Below are 24,535 nucleotides of genomic sequence, written 5' to 3' on the forward strand. Positions count from 1 at the left end.
GACGTATATACACTACCAAAGGTAAAATAGATAGCTAGTGGGAAGCAGCTGCATGGCATGGGCAGATCAGCTCCGTGCTTTGTGACCACTCAGAGGGGTTGGATAGGGAGGGTGGGAGGGAGAGGCGAGAGGGAGGGGATAGGGGGATATATGTATATATATAGCTGATTCACTTTGTTATAAAGCAGAAATTAACACACCATTGCAAAGCAATTATACTCCAATAAAGATGTTAAAAATAAATAAAATTTATAATGCTTGTTACTTAAATTTGGGGAACCATGAGTCATCTTCACCTAATTTGGGGAGTAAACTTTGCATGCCCTAAGTTAAATTGTTGCGGGGTCATCTCAACCATTCATCCTGATCTAAATGAAGCTGAGCTATATTCTAGGGTCAGGGTGACCTTTTGTGGAGGGCATCTACCTGAGGGGAAGGGGAGCAGGCCTCCAGACCTTCTGGGCTCTGGTGAAGGGGCTGGAGGTCAAAACCCAAAGATCCCTCCCCGGTCCCAGGATCTTACAGCCACGACCTTCATGATCAGTCAGGGACTTACTAAGAGAGTGACTCAGCCATCTTAAGAAGACTAAATATACCCTCCTGCCTTTGCCCCTAAAGACCTTGATCTTGACTTTGAAACCCACCAGGAGAGTGGGGTGGCTACCATTTGGGCTTCTTAGTAGATTTTTAATGTCTCTAACGTTTAACACAATTCAAATTATCTATACAAATAAGACACAGAGAGAGAGCCTGTTACAAATAGATCATTCATTTCTTCCCCCCAAAGTCTCTAAAACAGTGCAAGCAATTTGCTTGTAAGCCAGCCCTCCCTGCCGGGTTGGGGATGTCAGCGAAACCTGACACGGTCCTCAGCTTGTCGGCCTCTGTTCTTCAGGAGAAACAGGTGGTAAAGGGGGAAAACTGGGAACAGGCCACTCCTAAAGGAATCTATTGTATGACAGTTCATTGAATTTTTTTTTCAATGCAAAACAATGATTATTTTTACTTTTTAACTCTATCCATAGGAATTGTGTTTGAAGGTTTCATTAAGTTTCCAGGTATTCCTCAGAGTAGACTTGAATGTGGTAAAAGGTGAGTATTCATAAATGATAATGACAATTATTAAGTATTGTTTAATTAGCATGCCGCCTTGTCTGATTAAAATACACGCTTTGTACATTAGGTGCCATTGCCGAGCGGTGTAAGAATAAAAATCATGCAGCCTTTAAAAACACTCTTTAGTAACAGAGCCTTATTGCTGATCCAGATGGCCTATCTTTTGTATTAATGACAAACTTCATTTCTCGAGTAAATTTTCACCCACTCTGCTCCCTTGATTTTTCTTGCTCAGTGAAATTTATCTGAAGCAAAATATAATAAAGCATGACATATGCATCACAGAATTAAAGTGGAGATTAATTAAAGCTGACTCCAGTTGAAGGGCATTGAGTTTTTTTAATCTGCCAGAAAATTTTAAAGTAAGGAAGCCGCTCTTTATTTAGGTAAAGGCTTCTGTGGCTGTTCTGACCCGCGCTGTGTGCCTGCCAAAAACCCTGTAAACAAGTCCCCCTCCGACAACGAGCTGGTGTTGTTTGGGCTTTTCCAGCTCCGGCGAGCGCCTCCCTCCTCTTCTCTCCTCCTCCGCTACCCGGGGCTCCACCTCCCGCTGCCCGAGGCATCTCCCCGCAGGTCTCTGATTGGTGCGGAGCGCAGCCTTGCCTTTTAGGGACTGTTGTCGGGCTTTCAGAGTGATTAGGGAAAGGGTCCAGCGGCTGCTTATATCAACCAATCAACTGTTTTCCTGACAGATCCCCAAATATTCCCTGGCCAATGGCGGGGAGAGCCCGAGGTGCCTGGGCCGCTCGTGGGAGAGGCAGGGCTTCAGTCGAGCTGAGAGGCGTGAGCTCAGACAGGCTTGGGCCCCTGGCCAGTCCCCACCTGGCACTTGTCTGTGTCGCTGTCAGGATTTGTCTGACTCCGCGTTCCCTCGCAGGGGTGTGTTGGGCGGAGTCCTCTTTGCAACTCTCAAAATGGTTATCAAAGTGTTTGTTGCCACATCATCTGGGTCCATAGCGGTAGGTGTCTGATGGAATTTGGGGGCTTTCTTCCTGTCCTATTTTCTGAATAACTCAGACTTGGAAGTAGAAGGAGGGGGTATGGCCCAGTGCTGGCTTTACATGTCTTTTTGGGGCGTGTGTAAGTAAGCCTGTGAGCCCTTTGCTTTCTGCCTTGGTTTGAATGGTGTTGAAGAAATGTGTGTGATCTGGGACAGCTGGGTGTGGAAGGGGATTCAAGGAAGGGGGTGTGTTTGATACTAGAACTTTTTTTTTTTTTTTTTTTTGGCCACGTTGGGTCTTCGTTGCTGCACGTGGGTCTAGTTGCGGCGAGCGGGGGCTACTCTTCGTTGCGGTGCGTGGGCTTCTCGTTGCTGTGGCTTCTCTTGTTGAGGAGCACGGGCTCTAGGTGCGCGGACTTCAGTAGTTGCAGCACATGGGCTCAGTAGTTGTGGCGCACAGGCTCCAGAGCACGGGCTCAGTAGCTGTGGCGCACAGGCTCCAGAGCGCAGGCTCAGTAGTTGTGGCGCAGGGGCTTAGCTGCTCCACGGCATGTGGGATCTTCCCGGACCAGGGCTCGAACCCGTGTCCCCTGCACTGGCAGGCAGACTCCTAACCACTGCGCCACCAGGGAAGTCCCCGATACTAGAACTTTTAACATGTGATTTGTGTCGTGTTGTGTCTCATATATGATAGAATGGGAGGCTTTTTTTTTTTTGGTGGAATGTTTCTGCCATTCCTTTTGCGAGACAGACTAATTTAAAATTGCAAATAAATAACACTTTGTGTAACAATATTTGGAGCGTATGATGGGCCAGATTACTAAAATGACTCCTGGGTGTAATAACTTGTGTATGCAAATCCTAATGATAGTGTAAAGTTAGCATGTGTAATGCTATTATTTGAGGATAATAATGTCACAGTGACAAGAACAAACATCTCTAAGGCTAAAGGTTTAAATTCTCTAGGAATCCAGACAGACCAAAAACAGGTACTAAAAGCCGACCTCCAAAGCATTGCTTTGTCTCATTTCCTTGGGACCAGGCTGGGAACCACGCGTCGATCTCTCTAAGTCCAGCTTTCATTCTGTGCCTTAAGAAATAGGAGTAAGGGAGGGACTCGTTTATCCTTGGAAATGATTCAGGCTTTGATTTTAGGTTTAAACCCGCAGTGTCTATCTGGGACCGACATTTCGACCAGCATTTTAGCATCTAGGAGGCTGTGGAGAGAAAAAGAGTTTTATTAATCCTGAGAGTTGAAGACCAGCAAAGGGGCTGTTTCCTTTTATATCTGATTCCTGGAACTTCTCGGGTTGCAGCTTGGGTTTCAGTGGTCCATCAGCCAGGGATGATACCCTAGACAAATGGTTGGCCCAGGGAAGTGTCTTAATGGCAGCTCCTCAATGCCACCCGCGTTGCCCCCGCCTCGCCCCCTCCAGCCCTGAAAGTTCACGCGGTTTCCTGAGAGGACGAGAGGAAAACGCGAGAAAAGAGCCTGGTCGTTCCTTCTGAGCACAACTGGTGGGCAACTGTTTAGTGATCTCTCGAACATCTTTTAACAGAAAACGATGAGGAACAATTCCAAATGCAAAACTGCAAAATCTTTTGTGGCTGTTGATGACCTCAGAAACTTTTAGTTGATCTACAAAAAGCACATTTTTGGATTGTTCAGATTAAAAAAATTTTTTTTGTAGAAAATGGCTTTCGTGGGCTTCAAATATGCTGTTGACACACTCATTGCTGGAAACTTTTACCACTAATCTGCCAATCTTCTACATGTTCCATAGATCAGGTCTGTGTGGCCCCATGCATCCTTCCGGAGACAGTGAACAAACTGATGGATTTCTTAGAACAATCTGATGTCCTACATTCTTGAAGTTTGGGAGCATGATTTAGTTAGCCTGGGGGCATCTGGAGGGGTACTGTTTATTCCAGGATCTTAGAAAATCCAAGTTCATTCTGCTGCCGGAAGCAAAGCACTTGGGACTATGTGACCTTGGGAAAGTTATTGCACCTTGCTAAGCCTCAATTTCCTTATCTGTAAAATGAGGGTAAGAATAGTACTCATAGTGTTGTCATGAGGACTTAGGAAATAAGCAAAGGGTGCCCAGCAGAGTGTCAAGTACTTAATAAATATTATCATTATTAGTTTTTAAAAATTTATTTATTTATGGCTGCGTTGGGTCTTCGTTGCTGCGCACGGGCTTTTCTCTAGTTGTGGCGAGCGGGGGCGACTCTTCGTTGCGGTGCACGGGCTTCTCATTGCGGTGGCTTCTCTTTTTGCAGGGCACTGGCTGTAGGTGCTCGCGCTTCAGTAGTTGTGGCCCACGGGCTCTAGAGCATAGGTTCAGTAGTTGTGGTGCATGGGCTTAGTTGTTCCGCCGCATGTGGGATCTTCCCGGACCAGGGCTCGAACCTGTGTCCCCTGCATTGACAGGCAGACTGTTAACCACTGCACCACCAGGGAAGTCCTATCATTATGAGTTAATGTTATGGTTATCAGCTATGGTCTGTTAGTATTATAATTATTATAACTATTGGTTATTAGTTAATGTTAGTTAATATTAATCAATATTTTTGTAGCTATATTTATTAGTTAATATTAGAAGATCTGCATCTGTGACGATGTTTCAGAAGAATTGTCTCAAGCCACATAAATGGAAGAATTTCTGTCTTATCCTAAAGAATGAGAACTGATTTTTTCCCACGGTGTCAGTGCTAATGATTTTTCCCGGCTGGGGAATTTCACCCAGAAGCTTCTTTGCAGGACGACCCCAGAGCAGCTGCCAGTACTTACGCTGTGTGGCAGTTGGTATTTGCTACTTATTTCTTCAGTCTGTATACTTTAAAAACAGGTTCTTGCCTGTGACCTCGTCAAAGAGGGCATTATGACTTCTGTTGGATGAATGAAATAAATGAAAAAGGAAAAAGCCAATTGTAACCTCTTGATGAGGTTTAGGCATGCAGCTGTGTATCACATCTCTATTTTAACAGTTGATGCCAAAGCATGGTTCCATGTTTTACCACTTTACACACAGATTTGGGTGAAGAGACCCTGGGAGTAGCGGAGAAAGTTGTTGTATCTTCGTGGATGACCCTCCTCTCCTCCTGAAGGCCATCGCCACAGGGGTTGGGGGACAAAGGGAGAGAGGACGGTCTTCCCTGTTTTCAAGATGCACAGACCCTGGACCACCATCTTTAAGGACAGACCCTAATGGTGGCCCCCGGATTTCGCAATCCTTTTTCCAGTCTTGATTGAGTGTAAATATAGAGGGAAAAACATGGCTCTTGAATTAGATGGATCTGGATGTGAACCTTGGAAAATTCTTTAATTCACTGGCACCTCAGCTTTGTTATCTTAAAATGGTGATCAGGGGCTTCCCTGGTGGTGCAGTGGTTGGGGGTTCTCCTGCCGATGCAGGGGATGCGGATTCGTGCCCCGGTCCGGGAGGATCCCACGTGCCACGGAGCGGCTGGGCCCATGAGCCATAACGCGTCACGCCAGGGTGCCCGACTGCACAGCTTCTCGACTTGTGGTGCAAAATGCTTTTCCATGCTTTCTTAATTCTCACCAGCACCCAGGATGAAGGCGGCGTTCTATCCATTTTGCAGATGAGGCAATGGACGGGCAGAACTTGTGCTCAGATAGCAACCTTCCCGACCAGGATGGAAATGCAGGTCACCTCTCACTCAAATGCACCGTGCTTTTTACTACAATATGGTGAGCTTGTTCGGAAAGGTTCCTCACTGTACAAGACAATAAACGGAACATGCCAAGCGAGAGACCCAAAGATCACTCTGGGGCAGCACAGTCACCAACACTGGCTGGTGACTTCAGGACAGAGAAGGATTTTTTTTTTTAATTTTATTGAGGTATAGTTGATTTACAGTGTTGTGTTAATTTCTGCGGTACAGCAAAGTGATTCAGTTTTCAGATCCTTTTCCATGATGGTTTATCACAGGATATTAAATATAGGTCCCCGTGCCCTACAGGAGGACCTTGTTGTTGATCCATTCTCTATGTAACAGTTTGCGTCTGCTAATCCCAAACTCCCAGTCCGCCCCTCCCCCACCCCCCTCCCCCTGGGCCACCACAAGTCTGTTCTCTAGGAGAATGGCACATTCTTGTGAGTCAATGTAACAGGATAGGAAGTGAAAGCACGGAGTCCTAAGCACTGGTTCGCCAGGGAATTCTCAATGGAACAGGATAAGAAAACAGAACTCTCTCAGCCTCCACTGAGGTCCCAAAGCCTCCAAGTGACACACACCCCAAGGACCCTGGATCCTCCAGAGGGGCTGCCCAGAAGGACGGTGCAGCCTGTGGGACCAGCAATGGCCACGGTGCCCTGGAGAGGGGAGAGGGGGTGAGAGGTGCAGGGGGGAGTGCATCTGTGGTGAGGGCTACTGGGGTGCTGTGCACACCCCTACCCTTGAAACCATAAAGGGGGGGTGACCTTTGGGGGCTGATGCTGTGTCCCTAGGGTCAGCTCAGGAGGCCACACGGAGAAAGGCTGTACTTTGTGGTGGGAGCAGCATCTAGTAGGGACCCTTGAACAAGGACCACCGGGGGGTGGTCCGGGGGGTGCGCCCTGCTCTCATGGGCATCAGAGTGCGGGCAAAGGCCACGTGCCAGCCAGGTGAGCTCGTGCACTCCCTGCTCCCCCTCTCCCTCCTCTGGGCTCATCCTAAGACACTTCTCCAGACCCAGACAGAAGCCAAGAGCTCCAAACAGCCAGGAGAGCCATGCTCTTGACTGAGTTTAAGTTGCTGGTGTTTGGGGAGTCCGGAGGGGCAGATTTTCTTTTTCTTTTCTTTATTTGGGGGCAGTGCTGAGAAATAAAATGTAGCACAATACCGTGCAGCCAACAGTCAGTCAATTTCCTGTAGACGAAATTGCTTTTCTTGAGAGGAATCATCATAAACAGATTCTTTTTTCTTTTTTACATCTTTATTGGAGTATAATTGCTCTACAATGTTGTGTTAGTTTCTGCTGTATAATAAAGTGAATCAGCTATACGTATACAGATGTCCTCATATCTCTTCCCTCTTGCATCTCCCTCCCTCCCACCCTCCCTATCCCACCCCTCTAGGTGGTCACAAAGCACCGAGCTGATCTCCCTGTGCTATGCGGCTGCTTCCCACTAGCTATCTATCTTATGTTTGGTAAGCAAACGTAATAATGCAGAAGAGGAATAATTTCACAAATCCCAATCTTATAAGGCAAAATGTATGGAGTAAAAGTGTCTGGAGTCCTGAAATTTAAGAATACTTATTCGCTGTAACTGTTACTTTCAATGAAATGGTCAAAGAGTGGAAAACTTCTTTTGTAGAGACTGGTAGCACAGAAATTCTGGAATGTATTCTGTTTATCAAAGCATCCCAGTTTGCTCTGAGCTGCCCCATTTTTATATTTCTAATTCTAAAAAGATATTATAGGAAAACATTTAGCAATTGAATTAACTGATGCATATAAATTAAAAATTTGTTGGACCACAAACTTTGGTAGTGTATATATGTCCCTGCCACTCTCTCACTTCGTCCCAGCTTACCATTCCCCCTCCCCGTGTCCTCAAGTCCATTCTCTAGTAGGTCTGCGTCTTTATTCCCGTCTTGCCCCTAGGTTCTTCATGACCATTTTCTTTCTTCTTCTTTTTTTTTAGATTCCATCTATATGTCTTAGCATCTGGTATTTGTTTTTCTCTTTCTGACTTACTTCACTCTGTATGACAGACTCTAGGTCCATCCACCTCACTACAAATAACTCAATTTCGTTTCTTTTTATGGCTGAGTAATATTCCATTGTATATATGTGCCACATCTTCTTTATCCATTCATCTGTCAATGGACACTTAGGTTGCTTCCATGTCCTGGCTATTGTAAATAGAGCTGCAATGAACATTGTGATACATGACTCTTTTTGAATTATGGTTTTCTCAGGGTATATGCCCAGTAGTGGGATTGCTGTGTCGTATGGTAGTTCTATTTTTACATAATAAATAGATCTTCCTCTCCTGTTTTCTCCATCTTTCTTTGACTTTCCAGCAGAAGAAACGTAAGTCAAGACTTTGGGAAATGTTCATCTGTGTGGAAACTGTGGAACAAAATGAAATCCTTTTCCATCCCACCTTGGGTCCGGAGGCATGATTTTCTTTTAAAGTTCTTTTTTTAAATTGAAGTATAGTTAATTTACAACGTTGTGTTAGTTTCAAGTGTACAGCACAGTGATTCAGTTAAGTCCTGAGGCATGATTAATAGAGATGGAAATAACGCTGGGGAGGGAGTGGACCTCAGCCAGGCTGAGGCTCGCAGGAGGGTATTTGAGGAGGAAGGAAGACAGGGGTTTGGACAGAATAAAGGATGTTGCCTTCTGAATATTTAATTAAAAGTAAATCTGCCTGAGTGGTTAAGAATCCGCCTGCCAATGCAGGGGACACGGGTTTGAGCCCTGGTCCAGGAAGATCTCACATGCTGTGGAGCAACTAAGCCCATGCGCCACAACTACTGAGCCTGCCCTCAAGAGCCCGCAAGCCACAACTACTGAGCCCACGTGCCACAACTACTGAGCCCATGTGCCTAGAGCCCGTGCTCTGCAACAAGAGAAGCCACTGCAATGAGAAGCCCGTGCACCGCAATGAAGAGTAGCCCCCTTCGCTGCAACTAGAGAAAGCCCGTGCACAGCAATGAAGACCCAACGCAGCCAAAAATAAATAAATAAAAAGATAAATTTATAAAAAAAATAAAAGAGGGCATCATTCATTCTGGGAGTGAATTCTTTGAAGAGAGAAAACTGTAATTGTTTCTGGGGAAGGAGTTCTAAGCCTTCAAGATGGCCACATTCACAAAGAAATGGCATTTGGTAGATACAGTCCTTGTACGTGAACCAAGGGTAGAGAAAAGGGCCCTAGGATGTTCTCTCTTAGGTGTGGCTGGCACTCTGATCTCAGGTGAAGAGCTGGGTGTGCGTGCGAAAGGAGAACAGGGTCATTTTACTGCATTTCTCTTCAATATTCTGGGAGAAATATCCACCAACTTTTCTAGCTTTTTTCCTCTCTTTCTCTTCTAATAATCTCCATGTGGGCTTTTCAGTTTCCTGTATTATTTCTAAAACTGCTTTTGTTCAATGTGACTTGTTCCTATTTTCATAACTGTGAGTAAAGTGCCTTTTAATGTGGGTGTACTTGGTATTTGAGTTTCATAGTAAATTGTCTTTTTTTCCTTCTCTCTATCATCTTTTTCTTTGTAAACAATTCTTACTTATTTTTTGGCATTAAAGCTTAGCAGAGAATGAAAAGTATTTTGAAGGCTTCAAATAAAAGCTATGATGAGAGCATTGCCATTTTTATTATGTCAATTATACATCAATGATTTAAACATTGATGAGATTAAGATTTCAGAATTTAAATGATGACCCTGTTGATCCTATGGAGTGAAGGGCTATGATTTTATGGATTTCCTTGTTTAAATATTTAGCGATATTATTTGTGTTGTGTGGTACAGTTGAAGGAAGGGCTTAATTTATGTAAATATAAATAAAATGGTTTTTTACAAACTGTCTAATAGTAATCTCTCTACTCTTGACCAGATTAGGAAGAAACAGCAAGAAGTAGTGGGCTTTTTGGAAGCTAATAAAATCGATTTTAAGGAGTTCGATATTGCTGGAGATGAAGACAATCGGAGGTGGATGAGAGAGAACGTTCCTGGAGAGAAGAAACCTCAAAATGGGATTCCTCTGCCCCCACAGATATTCAACGAAGAGCAGTACTGTGGGGTGAGGTTTGGTTTTTTGGAAAAGTCTTCTGCATGTGTGTTTATCAGAAGTCATTTAAAGCAGATCAATTTCGAGGCAGCATTTGAATTTTTTGACATTTTTCAGGTCATGATCTATTTCTACCATTCAGTACCTGGATGGTAGATCCATGGTGAAGGATCAATAGTTAAGACTTACAAAATGATGGAAACAATAAAATAATGATTCAGAAGTTCTTGGGATTCTTTTAGCTTCCTTATTTTGTTTTGAAGAATTGAGGTCACTTGTTCAAGCAAAATGCACATTTAGTTGGAAAGAAATTCTGGTCAACCTGGCAGGGTACACATACATGCTCCCACAGGGACACTGGGTATGTTTTCAATTTTGTGAAGAATAATTTGCAAAAGTAGAGTTTGGTGTAAGTGTATCTAAACAGTTTAAAAACTGGTCTGGACACCCGTCCTCCTTGTGAGGACACAGCAAGAAGATGGCCATTTATGAACCAAGAAGGGGGCTCACCAGACACTGAATCTGCTGCTGCCTTGATCTTGGACTTCCAGAACTCTGAGAAATAAATAGCTGTTGTTCATAAACCACCCAAACACAAAACCCAAAATCTGTTCTGGACATTTCATTATAATAACAATTTTATTTTATACATTTGGTAGTCCATTTTACCATAAAATCACTTTTTCCTCAGAGTTTATAGATTCTGCTTAGTAAATCAAATTGTTGAAAGGAAACATTTAAAAACTCAAAGGGCTTTGGAGCATGAGAACTGGAGTTATCTTAGGGGTCCTCTAAGTCTTCTAGGCTGTTTTTCAGACACAGCAATCCGGGTTCTGGAAGGCAGAGGGAATCAATTGCCCAGGGCGGACTACTACTTTTTTAAAAAAATTAATTAATTAATTAATTAACTTTTGGCTGCATTGGGTCTTCGTTGCTGCGCGTGGGCTTTCTCTAGTTGCGGTGACCAGGGGCTACTCTTAGTTGCGGTGCATGGGCTTCTCATTGCGGTGGCTTCTCTTGTTGCAGAGCATGGGCTCTAGGTGCGCAGGCTTCAGTAGTTGTGGCTCGCGGGCTCTAGAGGGCAGGCTCAGTAGTTGTGGCTCATGGGCTTAGTTGTTCCATGGCATGTGGGACCTTCCTGGACCAGGGCTCAAACACATGTCCCCTGCGTTGGCAGGTGGATTCTTAACCACTGTGCCATCAGGGAAGTCCCAGAGCTGACTACTTCTGAAAGCTAGAGCCTGGTGTAGGAATCTTCAGTCACCTCTTCTCTTCTTGCTGCACAAAACTGTTGGTCCTTTAGTTTAGCTTCTCTTTACTGTTACGTTTCTCACCTAAAGCAGGTGTCATCAAACTATAGCCAGACGGCCAAGGCCTGCAGCTGCCTGTTTTGGTAAAATTTTATTAGACACATCTGCACTAATTCACTTACCTAGTGCCTATAGCTAATTTTGCATGATGGCAGAGTTGAGTAGTTGCAACAGAAACCATATGACCCACAAAGCCAGAAATATTTATGATCTGCCCATTTACAGAAAAGCTTTCGGGCCTTTTATTTGAATCATGAATTGTTTCGTTGTTGGGGGTTTGCATTAGTTTCCTAGGGCTGATGTAACAAAACACCACAAACCTGGTGGTTCTTATGGACTGTGTGTTTGTGTCCCCCCCAAATTCGTATGTTGAAGTCCTAATGCCCAATGTGATGGTGTTTGGAGATGGGGCCTTTGGGAGGGTTAGATGAGGTGCTGAGGGTGGGGTCCCCATGATGGGATTAGTGCCCTTACAGGAAGAGAAAGAGAGAGAGAGAACGGTTTCTCTTCACCATGTGAACAAACAGCCAGAGGCAACTCTCTGTAAGCCAGGAAGAGAGCAGAACCCAACTATGCTGCACCCAGGATGCATTTCTGATATTTAAGCCACCCAGTCTATGGTATTTTGTTATGGAAGCCCGAGATATTGCAGTGTCTTAAAATAACAAAAATTTATTCTCTCACAGTTCTGGAGGCCAGAGTTTGAAATCAAGGTGTCAATAGTGTTGGTTTCTTCTGGAGGCTCTGAGGGAAAATCTGTTGCCTGCCTTTCTCCTGGCTTCTGGTGGCTGACGACAATCTCTGGCATCCTTTGGCTTGTTGACATATTATGCCCATCTCTGCCTCCATCTTTACATGGTCTTCTTGCAGGTCTCTTTGTGTCTTCACATGGCCTTCTTTTTTTAAAATAAATAAATAAATAAATAAATAAATAAATAATTTATTTTTGGCTGTGTTGGGTCTTCATTGCTGTGCATGGGCTTTCTCAAGTTGCAGCGAGTGGCGGCTATTCTTTGTGGCAGGGCGCGGGCTTCTCATTGTGGTGGCTTCTCTTCTTGCAGAGCACAGGCTCTAGGTGTGTGGGTTTCAGTAGTTGTGGCACATGGGTTCAGTAGTTGTGGCTCACAGGTTCTAGAGTGCAGGCTCAGTAGCTGTGGCGCAGGGACTTAGTTGCTCTGCAGCATGTGGGATCTTCCCAGACCAGGGCTCAAACCCGTGTCCCCTGCACTGGCAGATGGATTCTTAACCACTGCACCATCAGGGAAGTCCCCACATGGCCTTCTTATAAGGACAAAAATTCATTGGAATAGGGTCCATCCTAGTACAACATGGCCTCATCATAACTAACTACCTCTGTAAATACCTTTATCTCCAAATGAGGTCACTTTCTGAGGTCCTGGGTGGACATAGCTTTATAGGGGACAGTACAGGCTGTGTGAATTTACATGGCTGTGTTAGGATCCCTCAGAGGCTTAGCTCAAAGTCCTGTGAATGTGGGAGTGTGTTCAAACAGTCTTAATGTGGCAAGCAGTTATTTAGTGGAACATATGGTCCAGTCCAGCTCTCCTGGGATTGAAGTTGGAGCTTCCCAGAGTGTAGAGAGCACTTGCTCTGTGAGGAAAAGTCCCTCCCCTGTACCCCACACTCCTCTCCCCACCCAGTCCAGACCTCCTGGCCTCCAGACATCCCTCAACCCTGAGCTGAACCCGTGTCCCCTGCATCGGCAGGTGGACTCTCAACCACTATGCCACCAGGGAAGCCCTGAATTTTTTTTTTTGAATTTGACCATATGTTTGTTTGTTTATTTACTTATTTATTTATTTATATTTTTGGCTGCATTGGGTCCCTGTTGCTGCATGTGGGCTTTCTCTAGTTGTGGTGAGACAGGGCTACTCTTGGTTGTGGTGGGCGGGCTTCTCATTGCGGTAGCTTCTCTTGTTGTGGAGCGTGGGTTCTAGGTGCAGGGGCTTCAGTAGTTGTGGCATGCAGGGTTCAGTAGTTGTGGCTCATGGGCTCTAGAGCGCAGGCTCGGTAGTTGTGGTGCACGGGCTTAGTTGCTCTGTGGCATGTGGGATCTTTCCGGACCAGGGCTGTAACCTGTGTCCCCTGCATTGGCAGGCAGATTCTTAACCAGTGCACCACCAGGGAAGTCCCTGAGCTGAATTTTTAAGAACTGCAACTCTTCTTGGATAAAGAAAGGGAGAATAAGTTTTATCGGGGGAGGTAGTGGTGATGAGCAATTTTTATTTTTCATAAAATTTTTTGACAATTGAAAAATTGATAGATGTGCACACGGAAAAATGACAATGGTTCCAACGTTGCCTGCAGTGAAGATTCTTCTCGCTCCCATTTCATCCCCCTCTAGTTCCTTCCTCTCAGGTGGGCCAGCTTCATGTATCTGCCATCTGGGAAGTCACACCAGACCCCGCTCAAGAGAGCTCTCAGCTTGGTTTCACGCTCTACTGGTGCTGTCTTGAAATTCATAATGATTTTTGAACAAGGGAAGCATTGTTTTTATTTTGCACTGGGGCCTGCAAATTATGTAGCCGGTCCTGCTATGGACCAACCAATGCTGGCAAATTTCTTGTTTGGCCTTCCAGGAATTTTCTATGTCCATTAACAATTGCACATCACTTAAAAAAGGGGGTGTACTCTATACACTTTGTTCTTTTCACTTAATAACCATATCTCAGAGATCATTGCATAGCTGCACATACTCTTTTTTAAAAAAGTTTCATTTTATATTGGAGTATAGTTGATTAACAATGTTGTGTTAGTTTCAGGTGTACAGCAAAGTGATTCAGTTATACATATACATGTATCTATTCTTTTTCAAATTCTTTTCCCGTTTAGGTTACTGCAGAATATTGAGCAGAGTTCCCTGTGCTATACAGTAGGTCCCTGTTGGTTATCCGTTTTTTTTTAATTAATTAATTTTTTGGCTGCGTTGGGTCTTCATTGCTGCAGGCTTTCTCTAGTTGCGGTGAGCGGGGGCTACTCTTGGTTGCGGTGTGTGGGCTTCTCATTGCGATGGCTTCTCTTGCTGTGGAGCGCGGGCTCTAGGCGTGTGGGTTTCAGTAGTTGTGGCACGCGGGCTTCAGTAGTTGTGGCTCGTGGGCTCTAGAGCACAGGCTCGGTAGTTGTAGCGCACGGGCTTAGCTGCTCTGCAGCATGTGGGATCTTCCCGGACCAGGGCTCGAACCGTTGTCCCCTGCATTGGCAGGTGGATTCTTAACCACTGAGTCACCAGGGAAATCCCTGGTTATCCGTTTTAAATATAGCAGCGTGTACATGTCAACCCCAAACTCCCAATCTATCCCTCTCTCCTACCCTTCCCCCCTGGTAACCATAAGTTCATTCTCTAGGGCTGTGTTTTTCTATTTTGTAAATAAGTTCATTTGTATCAGTTTTTAAGAATCCACATATAAGTAATAGCGTATGATATTTGTCTTTCTCTGTCTGACTTACTTCACTTAGTATGATTATCTCCAGGTCTATCCATGTTGCTGCAAATGGCACTATTTTTTTTTTTTTAATCTCTCCCTCCCTATCCCCTTTGGTAACCATAAGTTTGTTTTCTATGTCTGTGAGTCTATTTCTGTTTATAAATAAGTTCATTTGTATCATTTTTAATTTTTTAATTTTATTATTTATTGATTGATCGATTCAGTATTTGTCATTTTTCAAATGGCATTATTTCATTCTTTTTAATGGCCGAGTAATATTCCATTGTATATATGTACCACATCTTCTTTATCCATTCATCTGTCAGTGGACATTTAGGTTGCTTCCATGTCTTGGCTACTGTAAACTGTGCTGCAATGAACATTGGGGTGCATGTATCTTTTCAAGCCATGTGTTTCTCCAGATATATACCCAGGAATGGGATTGCCGGATCATATACTGTTTATTTTAATAGATGCACAACATTCCATTGGATGTGACATAATTTATTGGCACAGTCCTCTAATGGGGAACATTCAGGTTGTTTTCAGTCTCTCTTAGCTACAAAAGATGCTGCAGGAAACCTCTTTATGGGTACAGTGCTTTGTATTCAGTCTGAGTATATGTATAGGATAAATTCCTAGAAGGTGTGCTGAGTTACAGCATATACGCTTCTCACCCTTCCATAGATATTAAACCTGGACTATAGTTGCACCAATTTACATTTTCAAATGTAATTTGATGGTGGCTGTTTCCCTGTGACTTTGACAACACTCTATATGCACACTTTTGGATCTTTGCCAATCTGTTAAGTGAAAAATGTGTTCTCATTGCTTTGACTTGGATTTCTGTCTTAATGCGTGAGGCTGAACATCTTTTTCTCTGTTTATAAGCTCTCTGTGTTTTTTTCTATGACTTACTATTTTTCTATTTGGTTCCAGGTAACGTTTACTGGTTTGTAAGAGTCTTTACTTTTGAAGGAAAGTAGCCCTGTCACTACCATGTTGCAAATATTTTCCCATGTTTCTTATTTGTCTTTTGACTTGTTAAAGTGATTTTTTTGGAATGCAGGACTTATCTTTTTTTGTGTGCAGACAGATCTATTAATCGTTTTTTAAAAAAATGGTTCCTGTCTTGTTTAGAAAATTGTTCTGCACTCTAAAATCATCAAAGGAATCATCTCATGTTTTCTTCTAGTACTTTTCCAGTGAAAGTAGGATTTAAAACCTCTTACTTTTGCTTATTGTAGCTGTCCTTTTCAATCAAGGCTAGTTACGGTAGAAACAATATTGAAGCATTTTCTTTCAACCTATGTTAACTTCCAGGGTAAAAGTTCTGCAGTTATTTTCTGCTATAAAAATAAAACCTCAAAGGCATTTTTTATTCTGTTTTGCTGTGATCTAGCAATGCTTTTCATTTTAATTGTGGAAGAAGAAGAAAAGAATTCCCAAGTAAGAACAAAGGCTTCTATTTTTAAGATGTATTTTCCTATTACAAGTATGGCTCTAATGAGATAAGCATACAAATTATTTTATGTTTAACTGTTTTTAATTCTTTTCAGTTCTGCCTTCAGAGAGGTATTATATGTTTTTCTTATTAGAAACTTTGCTAAATTTGCTTTACTGCAGTCTGTGGATATTCTTAACAAAAGTTCATTAATGAGGCAAAGGACTTTGTTTTCAGAAAGTAGGTAAAAATGACTATTTGTATTGTAGGTTCTGATTTTGAAAGGAGACTCAAAGGTTATGAAGGATATGTCAAGTTTAAAATGGCATAAATCTACTCAATATTCTGTAATAACCTATATGGGAAAAGAATCTGAAAAAGAATGGATATATGTGTATGTATAACTGAATCACTTTGCTGCACACCTGAAACTAACACAACATTGTAAATCAACTATATTCCAATATAAAATAAAAATTAAATAAAAAAAGAAAGTGATAAACCTGCTTTAAAAAAATAAAATGGCATAAATCTGGATGGTCAATGTATCTTTCCACGCGATTGAAATGTGGACGGTCAGAATAATGCTACCATTTAAGTTGAATCACTGGACTCTGGATTCTTGAATGGTCACCTATATGCCGTACCCGATGACGGCAGCAGGGAGAGGGGACCTCAAGGGCAAGCAGTGGCTTTCTTTGCACCAGGGCAGTGAGAGGGCTGGGTGTCACAGGTAGTTCTGAGTACCATCGTGTCCCTGCCAGCCTGAAACCCTGCTGCTCTGGGCAGAATAGAGGAAGATGTTATCGTGAGGGCATGGCAGACAACTGTTGGCTACAGAAAGGGCACACCACCGGGAGGCCAGCACAGTGGAGGCTGGGTCACCCACCTGGCAGAAAAACACTAACAGGAAGTAGCCAACTTGTCTGTTGATGCCAAGTCGGAGTCTGTGCATTTTCGCCTAGGTGAGGGTTGGGGTGCCTGCCTGGGTCTGGACGCAGCAGCTAAAGGAGACCTTTCAGCAGAGAGGCAAGTATCTGTGGGGACTCAGGAATGCAAGGGAGGACAGGATGCCCGTCCAATTAGGGAAGGGGGAGGGCGTTCTCAACACACTGATGTTACTGAACAGGCTATTTTATTTTATTTTTTAATTAAAATTTCTTTTTCAATATGATCACAATTTTATTATATCTTATATATAACTTTGACAGTACATATACCAACACGTTAATAAAAGTTACTTTTTGTTTTGCCATTATGGGCAATTTTTCCTTGCCTTTTTTTTTTTTTTTTTTTGCGGTACGCGGGCCTCTCACTGTTGTGGCCTCTCCCGTTGCGGAGCACAGGCTCTGGACGCGCAGGCTCAGCGGCCATGGCTCACGGGCCCAGCCGCTCCGCGGCACGTGGGATCCTCCCGGACCAGGGCACGAACCCGTGTCCCCTGCATCGGCAGGCGGACTCTCAACCACTGCGCCACCAGGGAAGCCCTCCTTGCCTTTAAAAAAAGAATTTATTGAAGTATAACTTATTTACAATGTTGTGTTAATTTCTGCTATATAGCAAAGTGACTCAGTTATACATATATATTCTTTTCATATTCTTTTCCATTATAGTTTATCACAGGATATTGAATCTAGTTCCCTGTGTTCTACAGTAAGCCCTTGTCTTTTATCCATCCTCTATATAATCGTTTGCATCTGCTAATCCCAACCTCCCAGTCCTTCCCTCCCCCACCCCCTCCCCCTTGGCAACCACAAGTCTTGAACAAGCTATTTTATGTTATTAACATTTTATTATGAAATGTGCCATAGATGATAAAAAATATGTAGTTTCAAGAGGGATAATAAAAATGAACAACCATGTGCACACCATCGGTTTGAGTAGCGTGATATCTCCAGAAATTTAAAAGCACACTGCGTGCTTCTCCCTGATCGTGTCCAGCTCCTTTTGCACAAGAGGGAGCCAGGGTAGTGAATTTTGTGTTTACCATTCCTTTCCTTTTCTCCCATCTCCCATGTATACATACCCAAGGAATACATTGTTTTGTTTTGCCTATTTTTGAGCTTTATGTAAATGGACTCATACTATCTGTATTTTTTGAGTTGCTTCTTTCACCAACATATTTCAAAGATACAACCATGTTGATTGTTGTTGTTCCTAGTTTATTCATTTTCATTGCTTCAGAGTGGACACTGGTGTGTGTCTTAGTCTGTCTGAGCTGCTATAACAAAATGTCACAGACTTAGTGGCTTATGAACAAGAGAAATTTATTTCTCATAGCTCTGGAGGCTGGGGAGTCCAAGATCAAGGTGTCAGCGTGGTTGAGTTCTGATAAGGGCCACCGTTTCACAGCTGGTGCCTTCTTGCTTTGTCCTCATGTGATGGAAGGGGTGAGGGAGCTCTGGGGGATCTCCTCATAAAGGGCACTAATTCCATTCACGAGGGCTCCACCTTCATGACCTAGGTCATCACTCTCAGTATGTTTAGCTCTAACAGACAATACAAAGAGTTTTTTAAAGCTGAGGTGAGGGATGGTCACACTTTGAATCTAATGATGGCAGTGCTTCCAGGAGAGGGAAGACAGCTTTGTGGATGTTTGAAGCACTGGTGAGATCACCCCCACATTTCCAGTCACTCTAAGAATGTTTTTGTTGTTGTTTTGATCTGACCTTCCCTCTAGGTCCTGGGAGTCAGGACTGGGGTCAAGTGGAGTAGAACCTTTGCGAGTTGCACATTTTTACCACTTTTTTTTTGGTAAAATATATTTTTCAATTTTATGAAAAAAGATGGTGACAGTGGCTGACAATTTAAAAATATTTTCCTCCTTAACAAAATAATCCATCAACTCTATTTCAACCCCTCTCCCATTTAAAAAATGTTCTAAACCATCTGCTCTGGCTCCCTGTGGCAGCTCAGGGTAGGCCCTACAGGAGGCATCCTTTAACTGTGGCTGTTAGTAAAGAGATTGCGTAGCTCTTCATGTTTTTGTGTCCTCTTCTGTATATATTTAGAACATTTTTCTATTGAGTTTTGGCCTTTTCCTTATGATGATAAAAGGACAAGCATAATATATATATATATATATACATACACACACATAATTAAGAAGAGCATAAACAATGTGAAGTCCCTCCAAAAGAATCTAACAAGAGATGTCTGGAGAAAATTTAAATGTTACGGAAGACTTAAATAAATGATGCTATAGAACATATCCTTGGGTTGACCATCTCTATAAAAAGGTAGTATCTTAAAGATCCTAATTCTTCCCAAATTGATCTATAGATCCAATACTTTTTCAATCAAAATCCCAGAAAGAATTTTTGTAGAACCAAGCAAGATAATTTACCTAAAATGAACAAGGAAAGGTCTAAGAATAGCAAGAAGAAGCAGAAAATAAGCAAGTCTCATTATAAAGCTCTGATCATGAAGACAGTGTGATATTGAAGGATAAATAAACAGGTAGACCTAATGTCCAGAAATAGAGTCCCACACAATACACAACTGGTTAAGACAGTGCTGGCGTGGCAGATAGATGGGGAAAGAATGGGCTTTTTAATAACTGTGGATGAAACAATTGGATGAAATAACTGGTGATTTAAAAAAATTAAAAAAATTATTAAAAAATTTACCCTTATTTCTTTTTTAAAAATTGAGATGTAATTGACATATAACATTATATTAGTTTTAGGTGTGCAACACAATGATTTGATGTATGTATATACTGCAAAATGATTACCACAATAAATTTCATTAACATCTATCACTTCATATAGTTACCATTTTTTCCTTGTGATGAGAACTTATATGATCTGATCTCTTAGCAACTTTCAATTTTTTTTGTCTTATTGATTCTTACTGATCTCTATCTATATACATCTCTATCTATATATAATTTTTTTCCTATTTGCTAAATCTCTGCTCATCTTTATTTTTTCCTTCCATACTCTTTGGTTTCTTTTTTCCCCCAACTTTAATGCTTGACTCACTACTTTTAAAGCTTTTCTCTTTTCTAATGTAGGTATTTAAGGCTATAAATTGCCCTCTATGTACTTCTTTAGCTCATTCCATGTATTTTGATATGCAATATTTTCATTGTTGTTTCTAAAACATTTGTAGTCCATAATATGATTTCTTTTTTGATCCATGCATTGAGATTTGGATATATTTGGAGTAACTTCTATTATTTTGTTATGTACTTTTTATTTTTCCAACTTCTGCAGTTTCTTTCTTTTTTTGTCTTTTCTTGACTTTATTTTGACTAAAGTCTTTTTTCCTAATTATATTTCTCCGTTTACTTAATATAAGCTATCTGTTCTCTTAGTGGTTACTTTCGTTATTTTAACAACCATACTTAATTTAAATTAGGTAAGATTGTATCTTTACTTTAACCCTAATCACCCTTTCCCTATTTACATGTGTTCGGTTATTTTAGTATTTTAATTTTTTGGCCATTATACCACCTCACAACATTTCTACTTATTGTTTTTATAGTCAAGGTTTGTTTAGATTTAGATTTGCCCACATATTTATTAATATCTTTGCTCATTATTTCTTCTTGCATCTTAGATAATCCACCTGGAATCATCTTCCTTCTGCCTAAATGTGTCCTATAAGAGTTTCTTTAAGTGAGGGTCTGTTGGTGGTAAATCCTCTAAATGTTTTTTGTTTAAAAAAGACATTTTTCCAGACAAGTGTCTTTATTTCACTCATGTATGAAAAATAGTTTCACTAAGCCTAGAATTCTGAGTCGAGGGTTATTTTTTTTGTAAGCTTGTTGAAATTATTTTACTTTCTTCTGACTTCTGCATTGCTATTGAGAAGCCAGTTGTCAATCTAATGCCATACTTTGTGGGGGAAACGTTTTCCTTTTCCCCTCCCTTCTACCCCTCCCTCCATGGGCTGCATTATAATCTTTCTCTAGGATGTGTCTAGATTTAGAGGTTTTTTTTTTTGCCACATGTTAGTGAAAGCGCCAAGTCCTAACCACTGGACCACCAGGGAATTCCCTAGAGTTCTTCTTATTTATCCAGTTTAGGATTATTTTTGGGCTTCCTGAGTCTAAGGATTGGTATCTTCAGCAAGTCTAGAAGATTATTAGCCATATATGTTTGAGTATGCCTTTCCCCCCATTGTCTCTGTTAGCTTCTCCTATAAGATGTGTGTTAGACCTTCTCATTCTGTCTTCCTATAATAATATTTCTTCCATATTTTTCATCCTTTTTCCCCCCTCTCCAGATAATGTCTTTGGTTGAATCTCCCAGTTAGCTAAATTGTTTTCTTCTGATGTGGTCTAATTAGCTATTTAATCCACATTTTCATTGTTAGGAGGACTTTCTGGTTCTTTCCAAATTTGCTTAATTGTTCTTTCTAGTTTATTTCTTGTGTTTTCAAGCTTTTCTTTCATTTCTTTATGTATATTAAATATAGATATTTGATATTTTCTGCCTGATAATTCCAGTGTCTGATTCTGCTTTCCATTATTTCTGCTGGCTTTCACACACGGTATATTTTTATTTCCTTATTTATTTTGTGATTTTTGACTCTGATTTGCTCATTAAAAAAATGCTATTTTCAGATACTCTTTGAGGCTGGAATTTGTTTCTGCTAGTTTCCTGGGAGATCTATAAAAGTTAGAACCCTTTTAACTTGATTTCCTTTGAAGATCTTCTGGACAACACATGTCGTGGGAATTTGGATCAAAAACTCTCATGAATTTTGGCTTGTAGTTATAAATTCTCAGAGAATGTTTTCTCTTTCACTGAGCACCAAAGTTGAATCAGGGACGTTTTCTTCCATTCTATTTTTCATGGCAAAGTTTTTTCTCATTTATATTTACATTGAGGGTAGAGCCCTCAGTGGGGTTCTGGTGTGTGTGTCTGTGTATATATGTGCATGTATGTGTGTATCTATGTATATGTGTGTATGCATGTGCATATGTATATATATGTGTCTGTATGTGTATCTATACATCTATGTATATACGTGTATGTATGTGTTTATATGTGCACATGTATATGTCTATATGTGCAAATGTATATCTCTGTGTGTGTATGTATGTGTGTGTATCTTTATGTGTGTGTGTTTTATAGAACTCCCCACCTTAAGGAGGCCCAGGTTTTATCCACTTGCCTCTTTTCTCTCTGTGGCATCAGAGTGGAAGATAAAGATTTCCTGGTTTTGTAAGAAACTCTCAACGTGGATGGTGGCCTTGTTGTGTGCTTATTCTTAGGATTCTTGATCTCACTTGGCTATACTTTTTTTTTTTTTTCCGGTACCAGCTTAGCAATGCATTTATACTTTTTTTCTTAATCTGGCTTAAAAATATCTTTTTCGAGATGGTGTTTTAGGGCATCTAATCTGCCACACTAACGTAACTGGAAGTTGAAAAACCATTTCATACTCATTATTTTCTATATCTATTTGTTAACATCAAGTAAAAAATATGAACAAACTTCTTCAGTCCTCTGAAATTCTGAAGAAGCTATATGGACTTAAGTTGAAGCGAAACACAATTTGTTCAATTATAAGAAAACTTATCTTGACTTGAAAGCTTCTAGAGTTGACAACTAGAGATCGTCAGATATTTATCTATGGAAGTTTAAGAAACTGGCATAAATTTACTTTATTACCTTTTACCTACTTACTAGTGCTATACTATTAATGAATTCTATCATGTAATCTTTAACAACCACCTAGTAAGTATGTGCTCTGGGAATTAGTGAGAATTTCTGATACCAAAGAATCACTTACCATGCTATATTTCCCTCAGCTAAGATTTGAGGCAGTTTACAAAAACACCTTCAGTACAAAAGAAGAAAATTAATCACTGAGAGAATCAGGGATACAGGTAGGAAAATAAATCTTAGGCTAAGATGAACACACGAGAAGTACATAACATTTTCTTCCCAATATAGGTGGCCTGTCTTTGGTTTTAAGCTCTTAACACACATAAGAGGAGGGTAGGCAATAACATGACCTCGTTGGTTTCAGTGTCCTGTTCGGTTCAGGCCAGACTAACCCTGTACCTTCTGAGCCTTTTGGCAACACTGTTGAAATTGCATCACAGCCCCAATGACAAAGATTGGCAGTAAGAAAGTGGCCAGGGAGTATCTTTTATGTTTAATGATAAAAAGTGAAACTCTTCCGAGCTATTGACAATTACACTACTGGAGAGTTGGTTTAGGGCTGGACCCACCTGGTGAAGCACTGACCTGGATGTGGTCTGGCATGGGGGTGGAGTTTCACTGAGCTTCCGGTTTCTATCAGCTACCAGGTTTCAGATCGCTGTGCAGTTTTTCCCATTTTGGCAAAACAAGCGCCTTTCTAAACCCTCTGTAATCTTGTGGCCTGAGACAGGTCTGGGCCCTTAGAAGCTACTATAACAACAGCAGAGAAATCCGGTGTTGGTTTAATTGTTTTAGTCCTGTGTTGTTTGGACCCTGATTAGGGTCCAAATCCATAGGGTCAAATTATAAGGAAACCAGCTAAAGATGTGAAACTTTTAGAGAAGCCTTCCACTATGCATGTTTTTTTTTAAAAACATCTTTATTGGAGTATAATTGCTTTACAGTGTTGTGTTAGTTTCTGCTGTATAACAAAGTGAGTCAGCCATACATATACATATATCCCCATATCTCCTCCTTCTTGCGTCTCCCTCCCACCCTCCCTATCCCACCCCTCTAGGTGGTCACAAAGCACCGAGGTGATCTCCCTGTGCTATGTGGCTGCTTCCCACTAGCTGTCTATTTTACATTTGGTAGTGTATATATGTCCATGCCACTCTCTTACTTCATCCCAGCTTACCCTTCCCCCTCCCCGTGTCCTCAAGTCCATTCTCATCGTCTGCGTCTTTATTCCTGTCCTGCCCCTAGGTTCTTCCTCAGTATGTATGTTTGCGTGTTGTCAGCAATTCCTGAGCAGGAACAATTTGTGTGTGTGTGTGTGTGTGTGTGTGTGTTTTCACTGTACTGTAATAGGCACAATGAAGGTGTGTAAAAACAAATGTAAACTTCATGCTTCAATTTCCTAAATTTGGGCTTGATCACTTTGGCAAAGCAAATGGGGATAGCATTTTGTGTTAGCTCCTCACTTAATGACTAATAAATAAAAAATATTAACTTAGGTCAATATACTGGCTCACAAGTGTGCACTGGGTTTAATCATTCTTTTTCTTTGCTTCAAGGATTTTGACTCTTTCTTCTCTGCAAAAGAAGAGAATATTATTTATTCCTTCCTTGGCTTGGCTCCCCCTCCAGGCTCAAAGGTAAGCTTGAACACCCTCTTGGGATCCAGTATAGGTCAATGACCCAATATAGTTCATAAGAAGTGAGGATAAAATCAGCACCAACACTGTTTAATAAGTGATGATCTTTAAATGAACATGATTTTAATACACTTCTTATTCTGATGAAGTCTTATGCATAGAGATAATGCATGGTTTCTACTAAAGCATGTTTCAAAACTGTGCTTTTATTATTTTTGCTCTGTTTACACCTTGTTATAGTAAGCTTCACAATACCTAAGAAA

At 41.5% G+C, this 24,535-nt stretch overlaps 1 protein-coding gene across 1 annotated transcript in view; it reads left to right on the forward strand.

Moving 5' to 3' along the window:
• The first annotated feature begins 844 nt into the window (after positions 1-844).
• The window catches only part of SH3BGR (SH3 domain binding glutamate rich protein), a 63,469-nt gene continuing 39,778 nt past the window's right edge, over positions 845-24,535 (forward strand). Inside the window, exons 1-6 of the mRNA XM_024758430.1 lie at positions 845-907; positions 1,026-1,092; positions 1,607-1,689; positions 1,809-2,075; positions 9,636-9,821; positions 24,192-24,272. Coding sequence (XP_024614198.1) covers positions 845-907; positions 1,026-1,092; positions 1,607-1,689; positions 1,809-2,075; positions 9,636-9,821; positions 24,192-24,272 — 747 coding nt within the window. The remainder of the gene's footprint in view (positions 908-1,025; positions 1,093-1,606; positions 1,690-1,808; positions 2,076-9,635; positions 9,822-24,191; positions 24,273-24,535) is intronic.

Source organism: Neophocaena asiaeorientalis, unplaced genomic scaffold (genome assembly GCF_003031525.2).
Source record: "Neophocaena asiaeorientalis asiaeorientalis breed wild unplaced genomic scaffold, Neophocaena_asiaeorientalis_V1.1 scaffold45, whole genome shotgun sequence".
Lineage (NCBI taxonomy): Eukaryota > Metazoa > Chordata > Mammalia > Artiodactyla > Phocoenidae > Neophocaena > Neophocaena asiaeorientalis.